This window comes from Dasypus novemcinctus, unplaced genomic scaffold, assembly GCF_030445035.2.
Source record: "Dasypus novemcinctus isolate mDasNov1 unplaced genomic scaffold, mDasNov1.1.hap2 scaffold_174, whole genome shotgun sequence".
Classification (NCBI taxonomy): domain Eukaryota; kingdom Metazoa; phylum Chordata; class Mammalia; order Cingulata; family Dasypodidae; genus Dasypus; species Dasypus novemcinctus.
Window position 1 is genome coordinate 104715 of NW_026688162.1, and position 22550 is coordinate 127264.

General features: G+C 54.5%; 1 protein-coding gene across 1 annotated transcript in view; it reads right to left on the minus strand.

The window, feature by feature from the left end:
• NWD1 (NACHT and WD repeat domain containing 1) overlaps positions 1-14961 on the minus strand; it is a 77853-nt gene extending 62892 nt beyond the window's left edge. Inside the window, exons 1-3 of the mRNA XM_058292628.2 lie at positions 14722-14961; positions 5905-5990; positions 2931-3047 (exon numbers count right to left, since the gene is read on the minus strand). Of these exons, the coding sequence (XP_058148611.1) occupies positions 2931-3047; positions 5905-5990; positions 14722-14863 (345 nt within the window). The 5' untranslated portion in view covers positions 14864-14961. The remainder of the gene's footprint in view (positions 1-2930; positions 3048-5904; positions 5991-14721) is intronic.
• Positions 14962-22550: the final 7589 nt, after the last annotated feature.

A 22550-nucleotide genomic window follows, 5' to 3' on the forward strand; every position in this document is an offset into this window, starting at 1 on the left:
ACACACAGCTAATGGACACAGAGAGCAGACAACAGGGGAGAAGGGGAGAGAAATAAATTAAAAAAACAAAAAACATGTTTTTTTTTTAAAAAAGAAAGGTATGCCACCCAGTTTGCGGTCGTGTGTTACAGCAGCTGCAGGAAACCGGCACGTGCCCTCGTTTTACCTACGTGGACCCTGCAGCTCAGAGCTGGCCTCCGGAGTCCTGCTTCCACAGCAACCTGGGAACTAGTTCAGATTAAGGTGAGGCGAGCGAGGAAAGGACATGCAAAGGCAGGGTGGTGTCTGTCTTGTTTAGAATTTGGATCTATGTTGCTCGGCCCAGACGTCTCGGCTCGATGTCGAGCTTTTAACGCCTCGCTTACGGCACGCATCTTGACGACGGAGCTGCCGGGCCGCTCCTTAAAATTTGCACTGGAGGCGATGCCTCGCTCGCCTCACCCTAACCCCAGCCCCGCCAGGGGCCAGCCGAGCGGCGGGAAGTTTGTGGAACTCCAAGGCTCCCTCTCTCCTCGTGAGGCAAGGACACCGAGGACCGGGATGGAAAAGAGCTGGGTCCGCGGTCAAGGGACGGTTTTGGGGCCATCGGGGGGACCGGAAGCCGGGGTGCAGTTTCCGTGTTCCAAGCTCCAACAAGGACCCGGGGCCCTGGTCTCCGTCCCCTCCCTCTTGGACCTGGGCCGGACATCTGCGTGCGATTTGCGCCGTGGAAAGCTGCAGGGCGAGCGTGGGACAGACGCGGGCAGTGGACGCCATCGTGAGGACGTGGGCATCGGGCGGCAGGAGGAGACACGAGAAGAGGGTTCCTGGGCCGAGAGGAAAGCGTGTGCAAGGGTCCCGGGGCAGAGCGAGCGGGGGGCTGCGGCGCCGACATCTGGGGGTGCTGAGAAGCGATCGCCCCCCACGGGCGAGAGTCTAGAGGCCACCGTCTCGGTTCCCGAGGCCGCGTCACAAATTTCTCCGGACAGCGGTCATCCCTCCCCCGCTTCTTTGGGTCGTTCCAGAATCTTCCCCGGTGCGTCTGGGAGGATGGGGATTTGAAGAGGCAGGTGGGAAGCCGGGGCTGGCAGATTGGAAACGGGGCACCCCGCGCCCGTCCTTTGGGAGAAGGAGCCAGGCGGTGGAAACGTTCGAAATCGGGGCCAGGGAGACAGAAGGAGCTTGTGAGAGGGGAGCCACGGAGGAGCGGCCCCGGGAGCTCCGGAGAGGAGGGGCCGGGGCGGCTGGTGGCCCGAGGGACGAGAGCCTCTAAAAGGACGCGCTTAGGGGAAGCTAATGACTTGTTTACCTGGGAGACGGCTCCCCCGGGGCCCCCTCGGAGAGTCCCCCAAAGCAGAGCGCTTGCGGGAGAAGGACGCCGCCAGCCCCCGTGGAGGAAGAGGCTGGTTTCGGGCAAAGCGGGAAGTTGGGGGCTCGCCAAGGTACCCACGGAGCCAGGTCTCCGGGCCAATCGGGGGTCCCTCTCCAGTCCCCCAAGCCACCCGGAAACCACACGGTCCTTTCCACGGCCCGCCTTCGGGGCGCAAAACCCAACGCCTCCTGGAGTTCTTCGTCTCTGTCTTATCCAGGGGCCCCCTCAATTTTTTGGTTTTCTCCCTTTCTTTGAAATGCAACCAAGCAATGGTCATGCTCCTTAGGAAAATCAGGGTAGAAGACTGAAAAAGAAAACCACGGAGAGATACCCAGTACGGGAGGTGGTGGCCGTCAAATACGAGAACCTATTTGAAAACCACCAGAATGAAAAGGGAGCAGAGCTGGAATATTATCCAGCGGTAAAAAAGGATGGCATTCCGTACACGCCACAGCCTGGATGGACCTTGAAGACGTGATGCTAAATGAAAGAAGCCAGGCCCAAAGGACAGATGGCATCTGATTCCACTTACAAGAAACTTCTAGGGAAGTGGACGTGGCTTGATGGATAGGGTGTCCGCCTACCACATGGGAAGTCCAGGGTTCAAACCCCGGGCCTCCTTGACCTGTGTGGAGCTGGCCCATGCTCAGTGCTGATGCGCACAAGGAGTGCCCTGCCATGCTGGGGTGTCCCCCGCGTAGGGGAGCCCCACGCGCAAGGAGTGCCCCCCGTAAGGAGAGCCGCCCAGCGCGAAAGAAAGCGCAGCCTGCCCAGGAATGGCGCCGCACACACGGAGAGCTGACGCAGCAAGGTGACACAACAAAGAGACACAGATTCCCGGTGCAAGAGGACAGAAGAACAAACAGTGAATGGACACAGAGAGCAGTCAGGGGTGGGGGAAGAGAAAAATAAAAATAAAAAAATAAATCTTTAAAAAATAAACAATAAACATAGGCAGTGGCTGGATTTGGCCCCTGGGCTGTACTTTACTGACCCCTGCTCTAGGATTTGTGAGGCAAAAGGTGTTAGAGCTTGGATGTTTCCAGAACATGGTGGTAGAATAAAGCAAGAATCTGGAATACCACTCCACAAAAATAGCCCGAAACAGTTAACTGTGGGATGTGGATTGTTTTGAAGACAGACAGAGTAACGTTTGGAGGTGACGAGAGGGAATGCGGGGATATAAGAAATTTGGCCTTGCTAGGATGAGAGGGGACACAGGGGGGAAATATTCCCCCAACCCTGTGGGTGTCCACCTTCTCTAAGGCTTCCCGGGACCCCAGACTTCTCCAGATGTGAAAATGGGGCAGGAAAGCCGGGGGAAGGTCCAGCTCAAATTCTAAAATCCATTCTGTCTCCAGTAGGCTACTCTCCACCTCGCGAGTTCTACAATGGACTGCTAATGCCTGGATCCCAGGCAGCTCGGAGGTCGATTAGTGATGTCTGCCTCGGGCAGGCTATGAGGGCAGGGTATGATAGCCAAAGTGCCCCCCACTGCTGGGGGAGGGGCCGGGGAACCGGGGCCACTTGACGGGGACAAGGAGTAAGGGCCGAGCCATCCCTCCCGAGAGAGACTCACGACAAAAGACGGCCCGATGGACGTTTTCTGGCACCGGTCGATCTCCTCCAGGCAGATGTCCGCGGTGAGGTGTTCCGTGGCCTCGGCGCTCCGGAGACCCCACCTGAGGTCAACGACCTGGGGATACAAGCCGTGGGGGTGTCAGGGAGGGGAAGCCACCGGCCGATGATCTGTCAACTCCCTTTGGTGGAGGCGGGAAGTTTCTTCCGATAACTTTCGACAGCCTCTCCGAAAAGGCGGTGTCTGAACGAAAAAGGTCCGCAGCGCTCCCCCCAGGCGCCGGAAGTTGGGAAAACCCAAGTGTCCAATGCCCAGGGAAAATGGATAAACAACGTGGTCCAGCCGGATGCTAGAATATTCCACCACAGAGCGGGACGGAGCTCGACTCACGCTCCAACGTGGACGAACCGCGAAAACGGGCTGCCGAGGGAGAGAAGCCAGGCTCAGAGGCCACGTATTTCAGGACGGCGCAGGAAAGAGCCAGAATAGGCTCACCCTTAGAGACAGAGCCGAGCAGAGGCTGCCGGAGGCTGGCTGGGGGGGACCTGGGGGGTTATTCCAGCTTCCATTTGGGGGCGATGAGAACGTTTTGCTCATGGATGATGGCGATCGTTGCGAACGGGGCGAATCGTACGCTTAAAAAATAGCTAAAATAGCACGTTAGGTGTTCTCGGTGTATTCGCGCAATATAATTTAAAGATAATAATAAATAAATAGATGGGGAGCAGATGTAGCTCTGTGGTTGAGCGCCTGCTTTGCACGGATGAGGTCCTGAGTTCGAACTCTGCAGAAAATAAAAAATAGAAAGGGCAGGATCGAAACCCACAGCCCGCGTTTCTTTGTGGGGAAAGCGTCTGATGGACCCAGGCTGGGGGTGTCCTGTGGGAAAACGGGCCAGGCCTCCTCCTGCCCCCCCAAGGTCACGTGACAGGACAGCAAAAGGGGAGGGGGTCGCGCAGATGGTTCCCTGGGGCAGAGGGGGAGGTGGACGGGAGAACTGGTCGACCCCCGAGGAAGTCCGGTGTTCGATAAACCGCTTGGGCCACTGTCCGGTTTGGACGAACTTGCCGTTGTGACATCAGCCGTTAGCAGCAAGGGGGGGCAGAGGGGACCCCCTGTCCCGCCTGGCCCCCTTTTCTGCACCTTCCAAAATCATTCCCCAAAAGAGCTGCTCGACAAACAAGATTTTTTTTTTTAAATGTCAACCCCGAGCTGTGACCATTTGCCAACGGCTCCTTCGCGAACGCCCGCTGGCAGCGCGCTCTGCGGAGGTGGCTGTCGCGCTGGGCCCCAGATGGACCCGGCAGCGTCGCCCTGGCAACCGCACGCCCACAGGCCCCTGCCAGCCCGAGGGGAAGCCGGGAAGCCTGGCCCGGGGCCAGGGGGCCGAGCTGACCCCGCGGGCGGCCGGGGTGAGGGGCGGACGAAGCGGGGACCCCACGCCCCCCTAAATTCCTTCTCCTGCCGAGAACGCAAAGAATCTTCCCGAGAAAGGAGAACGTGGGACCAGAGGGCAGAGGAGCTGAGCGCCGCGTGGCAGGGGCAGGGCGGCCGGGCTGGGAAGGACGAGGGTTCAAGGCTAGCCCCGGTGGGAGATTTCACCTCCCGGCTGCAGAGGCGCAGGGGGGTGACTCGCCAAAACCGGGCGCCCCCCGTCTTTCCCTTTGGGCCCCTCGAGATCGAGCCAGCGACCGATGGCTGTTGGGGGACAGAGTCGGATTTTCCGGGGTGGCTTTTCCTTCTGAGTCGCGTGTGAAAGAACGGCCTCTCTGACACCTCCACAGGGACGACGCGACGCCGGGAGGGTCTGAGTGGCCGGTGGGCGGGCTCTGGGGAAACTGAGGCTCCAGAGATGCCCCGGCAGCTCCGCGTGGAGACGCGGGGGCCGGCGCAGCCCACCCGGGTGCCAGGGCGGGAGATGGCGCAGTCAGGGGCCCACGGCAGGTGCACGACGGGCGCCGCAGGAAGGGGCACGTCCCACCTCCGCCCGTACCCCGATATCCCGCTGCCCTCTCATACTCTGCACTGAGGCTGCTCCACTGACCCCCCCCTCCCTCGGACAGGACGGAAAATTTTTTTAAAAAAGGGAAGGTGGATAAGGGACACACCTGAGGTCAGGGCACCTGAGAGGCAGAGGTGAGCTGGGTTCTGGAACCCGCCAGGCAGGCTGGGGTCCCCGCACCCCTAAACCCTCCACCTGCCTTTTTCCGGCCCCAAAGACCTGGCGCCGGGACCCGCGACAGCGTCTGCAAGGCCCGGGGTGCGGGAGGCTTGTTCGAAAAGGGTGACGGGGTCCATTGCCGCCCCGCGGGCAGTAGGTGGCAGCCCCCCAGCGGCCCCCGGGAAGGGACGGCTGTGGACTCCAATGGGTGTGGTCACCCGAGGGACGGAATACTACTCGGCGCTGAAAAAGGAATGCCGCGACCGACGGGGGGACGGGAGCCCGATGCAGAAAAACGAGTGAAAAAACCAGGAAAAGGGAATTCATAGAGACGGGGGGTAGATGCGTGGTGTGGGGGGCCAGGGGGAACGGGGAGCGCCTGCCGGGGGGGGACGGGGTTGCCTTTTGGGGCTGACAAGAACGTTCCGGAACTAGATAGAAGCTGTGGCCGTGCAGCACCGAGAATGTGCTAAAAACCCCGCAACTCAACCCCTTCAAATGGCTAGTTTTGTGCTGTGTGAATTTGGCTGGAATAAGTTCATTTTTAGCAGGGATTGAACCCGGGGCCTTGTACGTGGGAGGCAGGTGCTCAACCACTTGAGCTGCCTCCACCCTCCCTAAGTTTTTTTTTTCCCTCTTTTCTTTGTGTGTGTTTTTCTTTTTCATATTTGCTTTTTAGAAATGGTTATGGGGGTGCAGTGAACCGCGGTGGGCTCTCCTGAGCGCGGGCTCCACGGCCCGGGACGCCAGCCCCGCTCATCGCAGCTTCCCCCCCCCCCAATCAGAGCAGGGGAAACCGAAGCAGGCGGTTACCTCGAACGCCAGGCCATGCTTCTGGCAGAAGTCCCGCACCTCGGGGTACGCGCGGCTCTCCAGGGCTTCTCTCTCCGCGTCCATATCTGCAAGGGACAGTCCGGTCGCGGGGGACGTTTGAAGGCCCCCCGAGGCCCTGCCCTCGCCGCAGCGCCACCTCCAGCCGGGCTCGCCTCCGCCCAGGCCCTTCGCGGCGAATCCGAGGACACGTGGGGACGCGGGGCAGCCAGGGGAGGTCGACTGCCCGAGAACGCCCGGGACCTGGCCAGTTGGGTGCCCCAAATTTTGTGTCCCGGGAGACCCCTCTCATCTCCCGCCACTGGCCAGGGGGGGCGGTCTCAGACCCAGATATTTGCCAAGAAGCGGGGAGTGATTTTCAGCACAATCCTGGTCTGTGCTTGTGTGGTTTGGGGACGTTTTTGCGTTCCAGATAAACCCAATCGACCCTGCATTTCAGACCAACGACCAGTGGGTCTCGGGGCGTGAGTCTATCCCATTCTTGGTTTGGGATATACTTACGCTTTAAAAAATGACCAGCCATTGAGGAGAAATGCAAACCTAACCGGGTGCCCCGTGTCTTGTCTTTCAGTTTTGGGGTTCTCCCAGTTCTGTCCCTTACCCCCTTCCCTTCTCCAAGCCCTGCTTTCCTCGCCCTGAACGGGATACGCTAGGGCCTGGCCGACAAACGTCGCGGGCTGTTTAAACGTGTGGGCAGATATTTATGCGATGGTCCCTGCAAGCTGAGACTCTTGCTGAGCGTCAGAGGGACAGCAAATAGGACATGTGAAGACAACACGGCGTGCTGGCTCACGAGAGCCGATGGCTCAGTTTTTAGGAATTTTGTGGGCTGGTTTGAAAAAAGCAAATGGTGTACACTTAACAATGAAATATATTAAAACGTCAAGGCAGGGGAAGCGGCTGCGGCTCAATCGCCTGGGCTCCCGTCTACCATATGGGAGGCTCTGGGTTCGAGTCCCGGGGCCTCCTCGTGAGGGCAGGCTCGCCCGCGCGCCGTGGAGAGCCAACTCAGCAAGGTGACACGGCAACGACAAAAAAAGGGAGACAAGCAGAAAAAACACAAAAAGCAGAGAAGAGCCTGCAGCGAACGGTCACAGAGAGCAAGCAAGCTGCAAGGGGGGAGGGAAAACGAAATAAATAAAATCCAGACACAGAAGAAGGCACCGCAAATGGACGGAGAGAGCAGACAGCACAAGGGGGGGATAATTTAAAAATTTATAAAAAAAGTCAAGGCGGCAAATCCCCGAATCACCCCCGAATTGTTTAACTTCGTCGTCCCTCGGGGTGATCCACGACGACGTGTGAGGTGGGAATATTTAGACAGGGGCGAAACTCTGCCCAGCTCTGCCTTTGGTGGCACCACGTGGATTTGAAAGATACGGTGGCAGGAACATGCCCTGGGAATGGGCAGGTGCTGCCAGTCGGGGGTGCCACCTGGGGGCAGCTGGGGTTTTTATTTTGAAGGAAGAGGTAAAAATTTGCCCTCCCAGAGCTTCCAGCCTGGCCAGGGCAGGCACTACAGACAAACACATCCCCGAGATCATTATGTTTCTAGAACACAGGACAGAGGAATAAAGTATGGATCAGAGTGGACTTACTGGTATTCTACTATAGCACTATTTGGACTAGTAACGGGAGAAACTACAGCACTGATGTGGAGACAGTGGCCACAGTAATTGCTGAGAGCAGGGAGAGGGAAGAAGAGATGAGATATGGGGTATTTTAGGGACTTGGAGCTGTCCTAAATGATATTACAGGGACAGATGCTGGACATTATATCTCCTGCCATCACCCACTGAATGGACCGGGGGAGAGTATCAACTACAGTGTAAACTAATCCATGCGGTGCAGCAGTGCTCCAAAATGCATTCACCAAATGCAACGAATGTGCCACGATGATGGAAGAGGTTGATGGGGGAGGAGTGGGGTGGGGGGTGGGGTATGTGGGAACCTCATATTTTTTTCATGTAACATTTTGTGTGATCTGTGTATCTTCAAAAAAAAAAACAATAAAAAAATTGGAGTGCAGTCAGAGCCACAGAGGCGAGCCGCGGTGGTAAAGAGAGGAGTTGGCCCTGCTTTAGACTGGGGACCAGAGAGGGGCTCCCAGAGGAGGGGGAGTTAAACTGGAACCCAAGGATATGGAGAAGAGGACGGGGGGGTCCCGCTTCCACGCCCGGGGAGGGGAGCGGGGGTCCGCTCGGGTCCTGGCGGCTGGGAGGGTTCGAGGCCCCTCGCGGCGACTCTGTCCGGTTGGGGCTGTCGCCTGGCTCCTCAAGGAGGAATTCCAGAAGGTTCTCCCTCGTCATGGCCCACCCGGGTCGGGGGTCGCTCCACCGGCCGTGCCCCTTGCCCCGGCGCCCCCCCGCGCGCCCCCCAGCCCCGCTTACCCGAGCCGGTGGAGCTGATGAAGACGGCCACGCCGCTGCGTGGGGGGGCGGGCAGGGGGCCGGCCTGGCCCTGCAGCAGTCGCCGGCGGGTGCCCGGGCTGAGTCCCCCCGTGGTCATCCTGTCCCCACCCCCCCCGGACACCCCCGAGGACCCTTCCCGGGAGAGGGCCTAGGCCGCCGGGACCTCAAACATTCCTGGGGGGGGTGACCGTCTCAGCCCCGGAGGCCCCCGCCGCCCCCGTCATCTCCAGGGGCCCCGGGGAGCTGGCCCGGGCCCCGCTGCAGCCGGGGGGACAGGGCTGGTGGACTCCTGCAGGTGACACAGCCTCCCTGCCCGCAGCCGAGCGCCTCCCGGGTCACCCCAGCAACCGCGGTTTCCTGGCACTAGGGCCCCGGGGACCCTCCAGGCTCCCCGCGCTGGGGTCCCCCGGGGGCCTCGGGGAAGAGGAGCCTGCGCTCCGGGGTCTGGGAGCCGAGCCCGGCGCTGGGCAGGGGGGGCAGCAAGGAGGATGAGAGCTGGGGACACCCCCAGCCTCTCCTGCACTCACCCCCCCCCCAAAAAAAAAAAATAAGGCAAAGTCCTTCCGCCATCGAGTAGCCATCAGGCGAGGGCGGCTCTATCCGCCCCCCCAGGGCCGGGCGCTCGTGGCATCTGGTGGCTGGAAGCCACGGATGCCATTCAGTGGCCCCCGGTGCCCAGGGCGCCCCCCTCGCTCCACGGCAGAGAACGACCCTCCCCCAAATGTCACCCGCGCCGAGGCTGGGAAATGTGGCTTGGATGAGAAGAGAGATGCAGGGGCGGTTCGGGTCACCCCGCGTCACCCGCTCTTGGAAATCCGCCGAAGCATGGGTGACAAGGAGAAACACGATCCCACGGTGCAGCATCATTTACCACGTCCTCAGAAGGGAAAAGGGGAGAGCGCGTCACAGTGTGGGCCACTCGCTCTTCCGCGGGACGGACAGCGGTTGAAAGGGCGAGTCTAAGGACGTGCGTGACTAAAAGGAGAGTTTAAAAACGGACCGGGGACTCTAGAACACAGCGCACCCTCGTGAGAAACAAGGAGATGGGTGCCACTGCCTACGTAAGGCTGTTTTCACAGAACAGAGCCACAAATCAACTAGAGAGATGGAAACACAATTACAGCGACGTGCGGCGGGGGAAGCAGAGAGACGGAGGGCGGATGAGGTTTTTGGTTCGTCTGTTTGTTTTTATTATTATTCGAATAATGAGGATAAAAAAAATGTCCTTGGGAGCTTCCTCAAAAAAATTAAACACAGGGGAGCGGGTGTAGCTCAGTGGTTGAGCACCTGCCTCCCATGCATGAAGTCCTGGGTTCAATCTCTGGTGCCTCCTAAAAATATATATATTTTTTAAATACAGAATTACCATATGACCTGGCAACTCTGGCATGAGGTCTAGACCCCAAAGAACTGAAAGCAGGGACTTGGACAGATATTTGTACACCATTGTCAATATTACTCTCGACAGTCAAAGGTGGAAGCGGCTAAAGTGCTCGTCAGCAGGTGGACGGAAAAACACGCTGTGGCCCACCCGGGCGACGGAGTATTAGTCAGCTGGTTGGAGACGTGAAGTGCCGCTACATGCTACAACGGGGCTGAACCTCGATGCCGTCACGTGGAGAGAAATAAGTCAGACACTAAAGGACACGTCCTGCAGGGCTTGCTTCATACATTTATCCAGAACAAGCACGTTCATAGAGACAGAAAGTAGACTGGAGGGCCCCAGGGGCTGTGGGGAGAGGGGAGGGTGTGTGGGAGGTGGTTAAGTTTCAGTGGCTCAACAGATAGAGCGCCTGCCTCCCATACGGAGGGCCCAGGGTTCAAATCCAGGGCCTCCTTGACCCGTGTGGAGCTGGCCCACACGCAGTGCTGATGCGCACAAGGAGTACTGCGCCATGCAGGGGTGTCCCCCGCGTGGGGGAGCCCCACGCGCAAGGAGTGCACCCGTAAGGAGAGCCGCCCAGCGTGAAAGAAAGTGCAGCCTGCCCAGGAATGGCGCCGCACACACAGAGAGCTGACGCAACAAGGAGACGCAACGAAGAGAAACACAGATTCCCGTGCCGCTGATAACAACAGAAGCGGACACAGAAGAAGACGCAGCAAATAAGAGCAGACAACTGGGGTGGGGGGGGAGGGGAGAGAAATAAATAAAATATTTTTTAAAAAAAAGCTCAGTGGGCACAGGGTTTCTGCGTGGGGCAATGGAAACATTTTGGGAATGGGTGGCGGTGACGGTGACACAACGTGGTGACTGCAGCTAATGCCCCTGAATTGTTAAAGTGGCTAAAACGGGAAGCTGTCCATTGTGCATGTGTCACCACAATAATGATAAGCCGTCGTGGGGTCCCGAGCCCTCCTCTCCCAACAGTCTCAAACCACCCGGAGACGAGAATGGGACAGAAGGCACGGGTTCCTCGGACACAGCGGGTTTAGAGCACGGCGCCTCCACCGCCTTCCTGGGCGGCTGACCCTCCTCTCAGGGCAGCAGCTGCGTCATCCGGGCGATGTGTGTGGGAAACGCTCGGGGCCAGGGTTAGGGCGAAGCAAGCGAGGCTCTTGCTGGGAGCAACGGATAACATTTATGTGTTTAAAAAAAAAGAAATGAGGGAAGCGGACTTGGCCCAACAGATAGGGCATCCGCCTACCACATGGGCCCACAAACCCCGGGCCTCCTTGACCCGTGTGGAGCTGGCCCATGTGCAGTGCTGATGCGCGCAAGGAGTGCCCTGCCACGCAGGGGTGTCCCCCACATAGGGGAGCCCCACGCGCAAGGAGTGCACCCCAAAAGGAGAGACGCCCAGTGCAAAAAAAGCTCAGCCTGCCCAGGAATGGCGCCACACACACGGAGAGCTGACACAGCAAGATGATGCAACAAAAGAAACACAGATTCCCGGTGCCGCTGGTAAGGATAGAAGCAGTCACAGAAGAACACACAGCAAATGGACACAGAGAGCAGACAACGGGGGAAGCAGGGAAGGGGAGAGAAATTAGAGAAAAAAGAAAAGAAAGGAATTGCCCAAAATCCCTGTGATGAACAAAACATGAACAAAGAGGTTGGCAGTTAAGCAGGTAAAGCGTCCAGCTCAAACCACTCGGTAAACGGTGCGACGTTTCCACTGAACGGTTCCGGCTCTCGTGCACCTTTGTGTCTGCATCTCGACGTTCCTTCCTTGCCTTGCCCACCCAGGGGAGACTCTGCAGTTCAGGGCCCCCCAAGACCACCCGGGGGGTGTCTCCGATTCATGAGAAGGACTCACAGGACCCGTGAGAGCTGTAAGAGTCACAGTCAACGGTTTGTTACGCTGAAAGGACACAGATTAGAAGCAGCCGAGGGAAGAGGTGCCTGGAGCAAGGTCTGGGAGAGACCAGACCCTCCCAGGGGGGTGGATGGCATTTAATTCTACCAGCGGCGACGCGGGATGGCGCACATGGAGCTCTGCCAACCAGGGAAGCTGGCCCGAGCCCTGGAGTCCGGGATTTCATTGGGGGTCCATCACTCAGGCCGAGAGCCTGAACTTAGCTAGTCAGTCTGCAGCCCCTGCAGAGGTCAAACTGATAAAGAGTAGGCTCCAGGGCTCCAGGCAGGCAGAAATAGGCATTTACCATAAGCCACATGGCACAACTGTCTGTTCAAATTGAAACACTGTGGCCTGAGCTTCAGGCAGGCAGAAATAGGCATTGGGCATAAGTCACCAAAAAATGCACTGTGTTCAAGTTGATACATTGTGTCAGGGCGTCAGGCAGGCAGAAACAGGCATTGGGCAAAAGCCACATAATAACGCACTGTGTTCAAGTTGATACATTGTGTCAAGGTTTCAGGCAGGCAGAAACAGGCATTCAGCATAAGCCACACAGTAACACAATTATCTGTGCCAACTGATATATTGTCCCAGGGCTTCAGGCAGGCAGAAATAGGCATTTGACATAAGCCACATAGTAACACAACTGTCTGTTCAAATTGAAACATTGTGGCCACAGCTTCAGGGAGGCAGAAATAGGCATTCAGCATAAGCCACATAGTAGCACAGTGTGTTCAAATGGATACATTGTCCCAGGGCTTCAGGCACTCAGAAATAGGCGTTCAGTATGTATCACATGGTCAGTGTAGACTCTCTCCTTTCCCAAAGTCCCTAGATAAAGACTCCCATATCAAGCAGGCCAGCCCAGGGGCTCCAAAGTCATCTCCCAGGTGTACCTTGATGTATAGGTACGCACAACCCACGGCCTCTGAGCTAACCCTTTTTTACTGCACAGCCCCAATAAATATTGTGACTGCCACCGTTTTACCGAAGAGGAAACTGAGGCCCAGAGTGAGAATTTTGTCACTTGCCTGGAGTGCTGGCTCAGCCACTCTTTCCAGGGACCCCCCCCAAAGCCCGCCTGGCCATTCAGCCACTTCCTCACAGTCCACTGCTCTCTGCAGGCCCCAGGTCTCCTCTTAGCTCCGCTGACCTTGAACCTCACCCCCTTCCCTGCTCCCTGTCTATGTCCCAGCTGCGCCCCTGGGGCCTGGGCTCACTCTAACGTGCAGCTACGCCACCTCCATATGTAATACTCACACCAGATTTCGTTCTGTGCCTCTAACCCCGCGTCACTGGAGTTTGTAGCCTGTGCTGGCTAATCTCATGCGTCGATGTGGCTGGATGGCTGTGTCCAGCTGTTTGGTCAAACGCTGGCCTAGGTTGCCCTCTGTAGCTGGGGAGGGGTTTTGTGGCTGCAGGTAGCAGCTACATCCATCGGCATGAAGCTCGGGAGACACCCTTTGATGATCTGGGGCCCCCCATCTATCAGAGGGAGGCCTTATGAGCACAGAGCTCAGGGCTTGGGGAAAAAGCAGCTCTGCCTGCAGACTGTGTCTCGACATCACCCTGGATCTCCAATCTGCAGCCTGCCCTGCAGACTTCAGACTCGCCAGCTCCTACAACCTCGTGAGCCAACTTCTTCAACCAACCAACCAAGCCTGTTTCTATGGCCATAGACAGGTAAGTAGATACAGACAGAGGTATAGAGATGCACACGGCTATGGCCATAGAAATAGACAGACGCTGACATAACTTCAGATTTAGATAGCGATATAGATTCCGACACGGGCGTAGATTTAGGCATAGATATGATGATAAAGACAGAGCCAGAGGTGGAGACAGAAGCCGATACAGATTTAGATTCCGATATCGATAGACAGGGACAGAGATTTAGACACAGATTCAGGGAGCTGATGTGGCTCGGCTGTTGAGCGCTGGCCTCCCACATGTGAGGTCTTGGGTTCAATCGCCCATCCTGGTGCCTCAAAATAAAAGAAAAAATTTAAGGAAAAAAAGAGAGATTACTTTGTTAGATATAGATATAGACATAGACATAGACGTAAACTTAGACATTATATACATTTGAATTTAGCTATAGATATATAGAATTGACATAGATATAGAATTGACATAGATATAGATATAGAATTGACATAGATATAGAATTGCTATAGATGTAGATATAGAATTGACATAGATATATAGAATTGACAGATAACAATATAGACATAGAATTGACATAGATATAGATATATAGAATTGACATAGATATAGATATAGAATTGACATAAAGAATTGACATAAGTATATAGAATTGACATAGATAGATATAGATATAGAATTGACATATAGATATATAGAATTGACATAGATATAGATAAAGAATTGACATAGATATAGATATAGAATTGACATAGATATAGATATAGTTTTAGAATTGACATAGGTATAGATACAGACATAGAACTGACAGATATAGATAAATAGATACAGAATTGACATAGATAAATATAGATACAGATATCAATATACATATACATACGGAATTGACCTAGCTAGATATAGATACATAGAATTGACATAGAGATAGAGCTAGACACATGCATGCAGACATAGACATAGACTTGACATTGATTTGCAGACATAGATTTGGGTTTAGGAATAAATATAGATGTGGATATAGCATTGCTATACACAGAGCCGTAGACGCCCTGTTGTTTCTCTGGAAACGCTGGCTCATTCTCAGCTACGGGTCCCCGTCTCTCGCCTCGTTGGATATAGAGCAGCGCCCCTGGCCCCTGCCCACGGACACCGACGGCACCCCCCGCCCCAGCCCCGACCACCACCCCAAATGCGTGCTCTCACCCCCGTGCCCGGAGACCCCCCGAGCTAACACAGCCGCTTCCAACCACAGGGCCCTTGCACGTGCTGCACCTGAACGCACATCCCGTGTCCCTTCGCCCCACCGACACCCCAGCCTACACGCCGCCTCCCGACAGCCTCCCCCGCCCATCCCGTCGCCCCACGACCCCCCCCACCAGCTCACTCTCGAGCCCGCCATCCTCTTTCAACAGCGCAACACCCACCGCCAGCCAAGGGGTCTCTCCCTCGTCCGTCCTCCTCGTGAGCGCGCGTGTTCCACGAGCGCAGTGGCCCGTGCTCCCCTGTCGCGAGGCCGACGTCCCGTATATCCCCGTTTAGCCAACGGGCTCCTCCACGGCTGCTCATCTTTCTCGACTCCCCTTTGCTACCGCGGACAAACGAGCAGGACCGGACTGATCAAAAAGGCACAGAACGTTCCGGCCTCACTCTCTTCCTCCCTCTCCTTCCTGGTGGTGCAAGAGCCAATTTATAATCCTCGGGGGGAAAGTGTGTCAGAGAGAAAAAACTTCGTGAGTCCGGCCCTGCCCGGAAAGCGGGTCCCCGGGTTTCCCGGTAAGTTTTGTATCCTGTTTTTTTTTTTTTGCAGGACTTTTTTGTTGTTGTTTTTTTTTTTTTTTTGCAGGACTTTCTGTCCAATTCCCCCAGCAACTGGGATCGTGAAAGGACGGGTCGGCCCTTGGGGCCCAGCTCAGCTGGGCTCACAGCCAGCCTCTGGGGCTTGACCGGTGCGAGCCGTGGTCACTCGGCTCATTGGAGCGGAGGCAACGGGTGGAGGGGCCAGAGGGCACCCGCCAGCCCCAGGGGACGGGCGATCGCGGCCCCTTCCCACGGAGGAGGAAAGCCAAGTCTCCAGGGGCGAAGCCACCTGCTCCCGGCAGCCTCCAGGGACTGGCGAGGGGACAAAACGCGCTCAGGCGCCCGGTCCACCCAGCGCTGTGCCTGGCTCAGGGGAGGTTTGCGATAATACAGGTCATTATTAGTTACCGCGGATGCCGTGGCCGGGAGTCGATCCCAGCTCTGCCTCCGACGCTGGCGGGCTGGCTGGTGCCGGTTAGACTCCGGTATCCAGGGCAGGGTGTCTTGGCCGTGGCTCCCAACATCCTGGCTCGGATTTTTCTTTGCAGTGGGGATCGTAGGATGTTAAAGCTCCAGCCCTCGCCTCGCCTCCGCCCCCCCCAGAGCCAGAAGCCGTCCTCCCCCCCAAATTGTGAAAACCTAAAATAAGTCCAGACACCGGTCAGTGTTCCTGGGCCCAGCTCCTGAGAACACTGCCCTTGATCTAGTAATAATAATGGTACTTTAAAAAGTGTTTGGGAAGGGAAGCGGGTGTGGCTCAATGGATAGAGCGTCTCCTACCACATGGAAGGTCCAGGGTTCAAACCCTGGGCCTCCTGACCCGTGTGGAGCTGGCCCATGCGCAGTGCTGATGCGTGCAAGGAGTGCCCTGCCACGCAGGGGTGTCCCCCGCGTAGGGGAGCCCCACGCACAAGGAGTGCGCCCCATAAGGAGAGCCGCCCAGCGCGAAAGAAAGTGCAGCCTGCCCAGGAGTGGCGCCGCCCACAAGGAGAGCTGACACAGCAAGATGACGCAACAAAGAGACACAGATTCCTGGTGCCGCTGACAAGAATGCAAGTGGACACAGAAGAACACACAGCGAGTGGACACAGAGAGCAGACAACAGGTGGGAAGGGGAGAGAAATAAATAAAAAATAAATCTTTAAAAAAAATGTTTGGGAAGCAGATGTGGCTCAAGTGATAGAGCCCCCGCCTACCATGTGGGAGGACCCGGCTTCGATCCTTGGGGCCTGCTGGTGAAAAAGAAGAGGAGAAAGCATCCCCGCACGGTGAGCCAAGCGCCCGTGCGGCGAGCCGAGTGCCCGCGTAGTGAGCCGGTGCCCGCGCAAGTGAGTCACGCAGCAAGATGATGACGCATCAGAAGAGAGGCAAGGGGAGAGTCAAGGCGAAGCGCAGCAGAGACCAGGAACTGAGGTGGCGCAACCGACAGCAAACCTCTCTCCCCATCAGAGGTCCCAAGATCAAATCCCCGTGAATCCTAGAGGAGAAAGACGAAAAGAGAAGACAAAAAGAGAAACAGATGCAGAAGAACACACAGCGAACAGACACAGACAGCAAAACCAGCAGGGAGGGGGGTGGGGAGAGAAGGAGAGGGAAAGGAAACAAGTTTGCCTTTTGTTTTATTGTTGGAACACACGCATAATAGAAAGGCGACCATTTTAACCGTTCTGAACGCGCAATCCGGCGACATCGACGGCCTTCCCAGTGCCGCGCCATCGCCGCCAGTGGTCGCCAAAATGTTTTGATCATCCTGAACAGAAAAATCCACGCTCCTCAAGCAATAACGCCCGGTTCTGCCCCGCACCCCGGAACCCCTCATCTGCTTCCTGCCTCTGTGATTGGCTTGTTCTAGCTACTTCGTAACAGTGCGATGATACATTACGTGGCGATTGCGTCTGCTTCCTCCGCTCGTTGTGTTTCCCGGGTCCATTCCCGAGGCGATGTGTACCAGCCCCTCAGCCTTTCTATGTTGGACCTTCTCAGGAAACGCCAGGCTGTTTTCTGTACCGGTCGTGCCATTTTTAATCACGTTACTCTAGTTTGAGGGACTTTTAAATCCCGGGTGCTTAGATACATTCTCCTTTCAAGTCTCCCAGCAACCTGGAGGCCTCAGTTTCCATTCCGGTTCACCAAAGGTAAAAGTCAGGTCCAGGGACATTGGACAATTTGCCCAAGGTCAAGGCACAAGTAGCTGGAACTCCAGCTGAAGTGAGACTCCCAAACGCAGCAATCGATGAAATTGGAACCCGATGATATTAAAGAAATTACTGGCAAAGGTGTCTTTTTTTTTTTAAGATTTATTATTACTATTTTTAATTTATTTTCTCCCCTTGTGGCTTGCGTGCTGTCGGTTCTCTGTGTCCATTCACTGCGGGCTCTTCTGTGTCTGCTTGTCTCCTTTTTGTTGCGTCATCTTGCTGCATCAGCTCTCCACGCGGCGCGGGCCGTCAGCTCTCTGCGCAGTGTGGGCCAGCCTGCCCTCATAAGGAGGCCCCGGGATGTGAACCCTGAGCCTCCCATATGGTAGACGGGAGGCCAATTGATTGACCCACAGCCGCTTCCCTATTGGCTAAGTTTTTAAGCACGATAATGGTGCTACAGTTATATACTTTTAAAAAGAGTTTTGGGAAACAGATGTGCCTCAAGCAGGTGGGCCCCCATCTACCACATAGAAGGTCTAGGGTTCCATGCCCAGGGCCTCCCGGTGAGGGCCAGCCGACGTGGAGAGCTGGCACGGCAAGATGACGCAACGAGAAACACAGAGGAGAGACAATAAGAGATGCAGCAGAACAAGGAGCTGACGTGGTGCAAGAGAGCAATCGCCTCTCTCCCACTCTGGAAGGTCCCAGGATCAGTTCCAGGAGCTGCCTAATGAGAAGACAAACAGACACGGGAGAACACACAGCGGATGGACACAGAGAGCAGACAACGAGGGGGGGCACGTGGAAAAATAAATAAAATGAATCTTAAAAAAAAAAGTCTCTATTTTTTAGAGACCCTAATAAAATAGGTTTGGAATGACAGGGCGTTTGATTCAAAATCAATAATGTGACAATAACACCCGGGGTGGGGATGGGGAGGTGGGCGACGGGGTGGTAGAGGTCGGGGCTCAGTGTGCAGTTCTGCCTACTTTTGGGGGTGCTTGGGGCTCTCCGTGGGAAAAGTCTAACAAATCCTTATTCTTAGCAGACAGTCGTGGTTATCGCTCTCTGTTGAACAGGTGCCGCGCTCAGGCCAGGGGCTTCTCAAACCTTCTCCGCCATCCCTGGGGGGCTCGTGCTGTTCCCACCTCCCCTGGAGGGAATCTGGGCTGGGACACCCGGAAACATCAAGTTCTCAGCCCGGGGACGGCGCCTGGGCTCAGCATCAGCGGGCGGGCGGCGCCCCCTGGAGGCCAGCGCCGGGGTTGCCACGTGGCAGCGTGAAGGCCCCTGAGTTTGCTCCCAGGGCCGGCGTTGGGGTGCAGCATTCAGTGGCGCCCCGCGGGGTGGATGCTAGTTTAGGGTGATGCGTCAAAAAATAAAAAAAATAAAAATGAACACAGAAAAAATTCCCCGATGGGGAAGCGGGTGTGGCTCGAGCAGTTGGGCTCCCGCCTACCATAGAGGAGGTCCGGGGTTCGACGCCCAGGGCCTCCTGGTGAGGGCAGGCTGGCCCACGCGGAGTGCCGGTCCACACGGGAACGCCGCCCCGTGCAGGAGCGCCGGCCGACGCGGAGAAGCTGGCGCAGCAGGATGACGCAACGAGAGACACAGAGGAGAGACAATAAGAAAACGGAGCAGAACAGGGAGCTGAGGTGGCACAAGAGAGTGATCGCCTCTCTCCCACTCCAGAAGTTCCCAGGATCGGTTCCTAGAGCCACTGAATGAGAAGACAAACAGACACAGAAGAACACACAGCAAATGGATACAGAGAGCAGACAACAGGGGGGAAACAGGAAGGGGGGGAGAAATAAATAAAAATAAATAAATCTTCAAAAAAAAAGCACACAGTGCATAAAAAACAAAAATCCCAAGATGAACACAATAACATTTAAGATGTGAGTGAAGGGTAGAAGGGTGAGTTATGCAAATGGAGATGGAGTTCAGCCCCTGTCTTATTTATAGGTAACATACAACATGCAATATATAACATGTACCATATCATATATAAAATATATAGTTTATAGATACATAAAAAGAAGCATTGGCAAAGGTGGGGGGAAATTGGCATCTCGTCCATTGCTTGTGGAAATGTCAAATGGTACAGCCGCTGTGGGAAATGGTTTGGATATTCCTCAAAAATCAAACTAGATCATTGTTATATATTCCCAAGGCTATCCTCGCGCTGTCCCAACTGACATCCATCATCCCAGACTACTCGCATCAGCCACAGTCGCTTCCGTAAATCAACAGGGCTTGCTGTATTCACTTTAAAGTGTTGCCATCAAGTCCAATCTTGGCCACGTAGCTACGTTTGACCGTATTAGACATTCCACACACACCCAGCACCTTCTAGAAGTAGAGGAGGATTGTGCTTAAAAACATAAAGACAGGGCTGTCCTCCTACTCCAGGTGTTAAGAAGGTGCTGCTACGTGGGGAAAATAGAACTAGTGTCGTTTATAGACTGCAGTTAGCAACAAGGTTGTGATTTTTTCCCTTTATTTTTTTTTAAATGTTACATTCAAAAAATATAAGAGGTCCCCATATATCTCCCCCCTCACCCCACTCCTCCCACATCAACAGCCTCTTTCATCATTGAGGCACATTCATTGCATTTGGTGAATACATTTTGGAGCACTGCTGCACCACATGGATAATGGTTTAGTTGACACTCTCCCCCAGTCCACCCAGTGGGCCATGGCAGGTCATACAATGTCCAGCATCTGTCCCTGCAGCACCACCCAGGACAACTCCAAGTCCTGAAAATGCCCCCACATCACACCTCTTCTTCCCTCTCCCTGCCCTCAGCAGCTACCGTGGCCACTTTCTCCACATCAACGCTACAATTTCTTCCATTACTAATCATAATAGTTCCGTAGTAGAATTATCAGTAAGTCCACTCTAATCCACACTCTATTCCTCCATCCTGTGGACCTTGGGATGGTTATGTCTTTTGTAACAAAAGCAAACTTGGTATTATATTAATTCTAAAAGTTAGAAAAAAAGAATATGGGGTTTGGTTTTGTGAGATATGGATACAATTGAGCACTTTTTCCCGTTAACAAGGAGAGCTTGGCTATGTCATTCGACTGATCTGTGTTCACCGACGTATCTTTCTGAACACTGGCGGAACGACTGAGTCAGCAGCTGGAGTTAGATGAGATAAAAGTGGCTGAAAAAGGAGTTTTCAGGAGTAACATTTCCATAACTGAGCCGAGGGGCCTTTTTCTCTTCTTTCATTTTTGCAAATTTGAAATAAAGTTGTTGAAAACACTAAGTTAGAGTTACCAAATGACCCGGCCATTCTGCTCCTAAGGATGGACCCCAGAGAATCGAAAGCAGAGGCTCAGATACGTGCATACGTATGTTCATAGCAGCATAATTCACGAGAGACAAAATGTGGAAACAACCCGTGTCCATCAAAGCAATGAATAAAGAAAACAGGGCCCAGCCATGGAACGGAATAGTATGCTGTCATGAAAAGGGACGACGCTTTGCCGATAAACCACAAAGGCACGATGCTAGTGGAAGAAGCCAGACACCAGGGGCCAGCTACTGTCGTAGAGGAAACATCTGTGGAGCCAGAAAGCAGATGGGCTTTGCCAGGGGTAGAAGTGAGGGGAACTGGGGACAGATGCCTAATAGGTGTGGATTTTCCTTTGCGGGTGACGAAAATATTTTTGAACCGTTAGAGGTGATAATGGACTAAAGGCCCACTGAGTTGTACGCTTTAAAATGGTCCCTTTTACCTTCAGTGAATTCACCTCGATAAAAAGTGGGAATTTTTAAAACGTTGGGGATATACAGCCTTCTGCACGGCCACAGGTGGAAAGAATGTTCTAGAAGGATGTTTAAATGGAACGGTCCACGTGGCAGTCAGCTACCAAAGGGGACAGCACAGCTCTGTGGTGTCATGGGACCATCTCAGGATAAGACACCCGGCAAAAAGAGCCGCGTCCTGAAGGGGATGTAGAGTTTGGCCGCAGTTGTGCTCGAGAAGGAACAAAAGAGAAAGAGAAAAAGACAGGAGGGAGAAGAGAGAGATGGAGAGAAAGAAAGGGAGGGAGGGAGGGAGGGAGGGAGGAAGGAAGGAAGGAAGGAAGGAAGGAAGGAAGGAAGGAAGGAAGGAAGGAAGGAAGGAAGGAAGGAAGGAAAGGAGGGAGGGAGGAAGAAAGGAAGGAAGGAAAGGAGGGAGGGAGGGAGAGAGAGGGGGAGAAAGGAAGGAAGGAAGGGAGGGAGGGAGGGAGAGAGAGAGGGAGAAAGGAAGGAAGGAAATGAAACAAAAGGCACACAAGTTCGATGGTTATCTTGAGGAAAAACATTTGTGCAAGAGTTGGCGCTGACAGCTGAACTGGCAACATATTGCCTGCCACGTCATTTTGACTTGAAAGGAAAAAACTGACAATCTACAACAATTCAGACTTGGAAGCTTGGCAGACACTTTCTCGAAAAAGAAGAAAACAAGCAATTTGTGACAAGCGTCGTACTACAACGCAAGGTGCTGACGGCGGGGTGACACAGGGGACTGCTGTGTGAGGGTATGCGGGTTTGTTTTGTAAGTTCACAATTTTTACGCTACGCTGATTGTTCATGTACGTTTGTGTATGAGTGATGTACTTCAATAGATGGTTTTTAAAATGAAGATAAAAAGTCGAAAGCTCCAGGGAAATCAGAGTTTTGGAAAACTGGAAAGGGGAGTGGGTTTAACTCAGTGGTTGAGCGCCTGCCTCCCATGTACGAGGTCCTCGGTTCAATCCCCGGTACCGCCTAAAAACAAACAAAAAAACAACTCTCATCGGGGAGCAGACGTGGCTCAGTGGTTGAGCACTGGCTGCCCACGTACGAGGTCCCGGGTTCAATCCCCAACGCTGGTACCTCCCCCCAAAAAAGTTAATAAATATTTTTAAAATATCCCTTTTAATTGCAAATATGGTACATACCAATGGATGCTACACACATACGCAAAAGCTAGAGTGGGATTTCACTTAAATTGTACCGAGCTTCTATTTGGGGGATAAGAAAGCTCTCGTGAGGGATGGTGGTGACGGCAGCACAACACTGCCGAGGAAATTACCAGCCCTGAGTTATGTATATGAATGTGTTTACGTTTATATTTTAGGTTATCTAAATGGAAAAACTTAAAAAAAAAAGTCCATGAGGCTGTACCACATAAACCAGGAATTACAGTTAATGCTCCCACGATAAAAGCGTGTGCTTTCGTGAATTGTGACAAATGTGCCACCCCAATGCAAAGTAGTAGGAAGAGGGTGGGAGATGGGAGCTTTGCATTTTCTGCATGATTTTTCTGGAAACC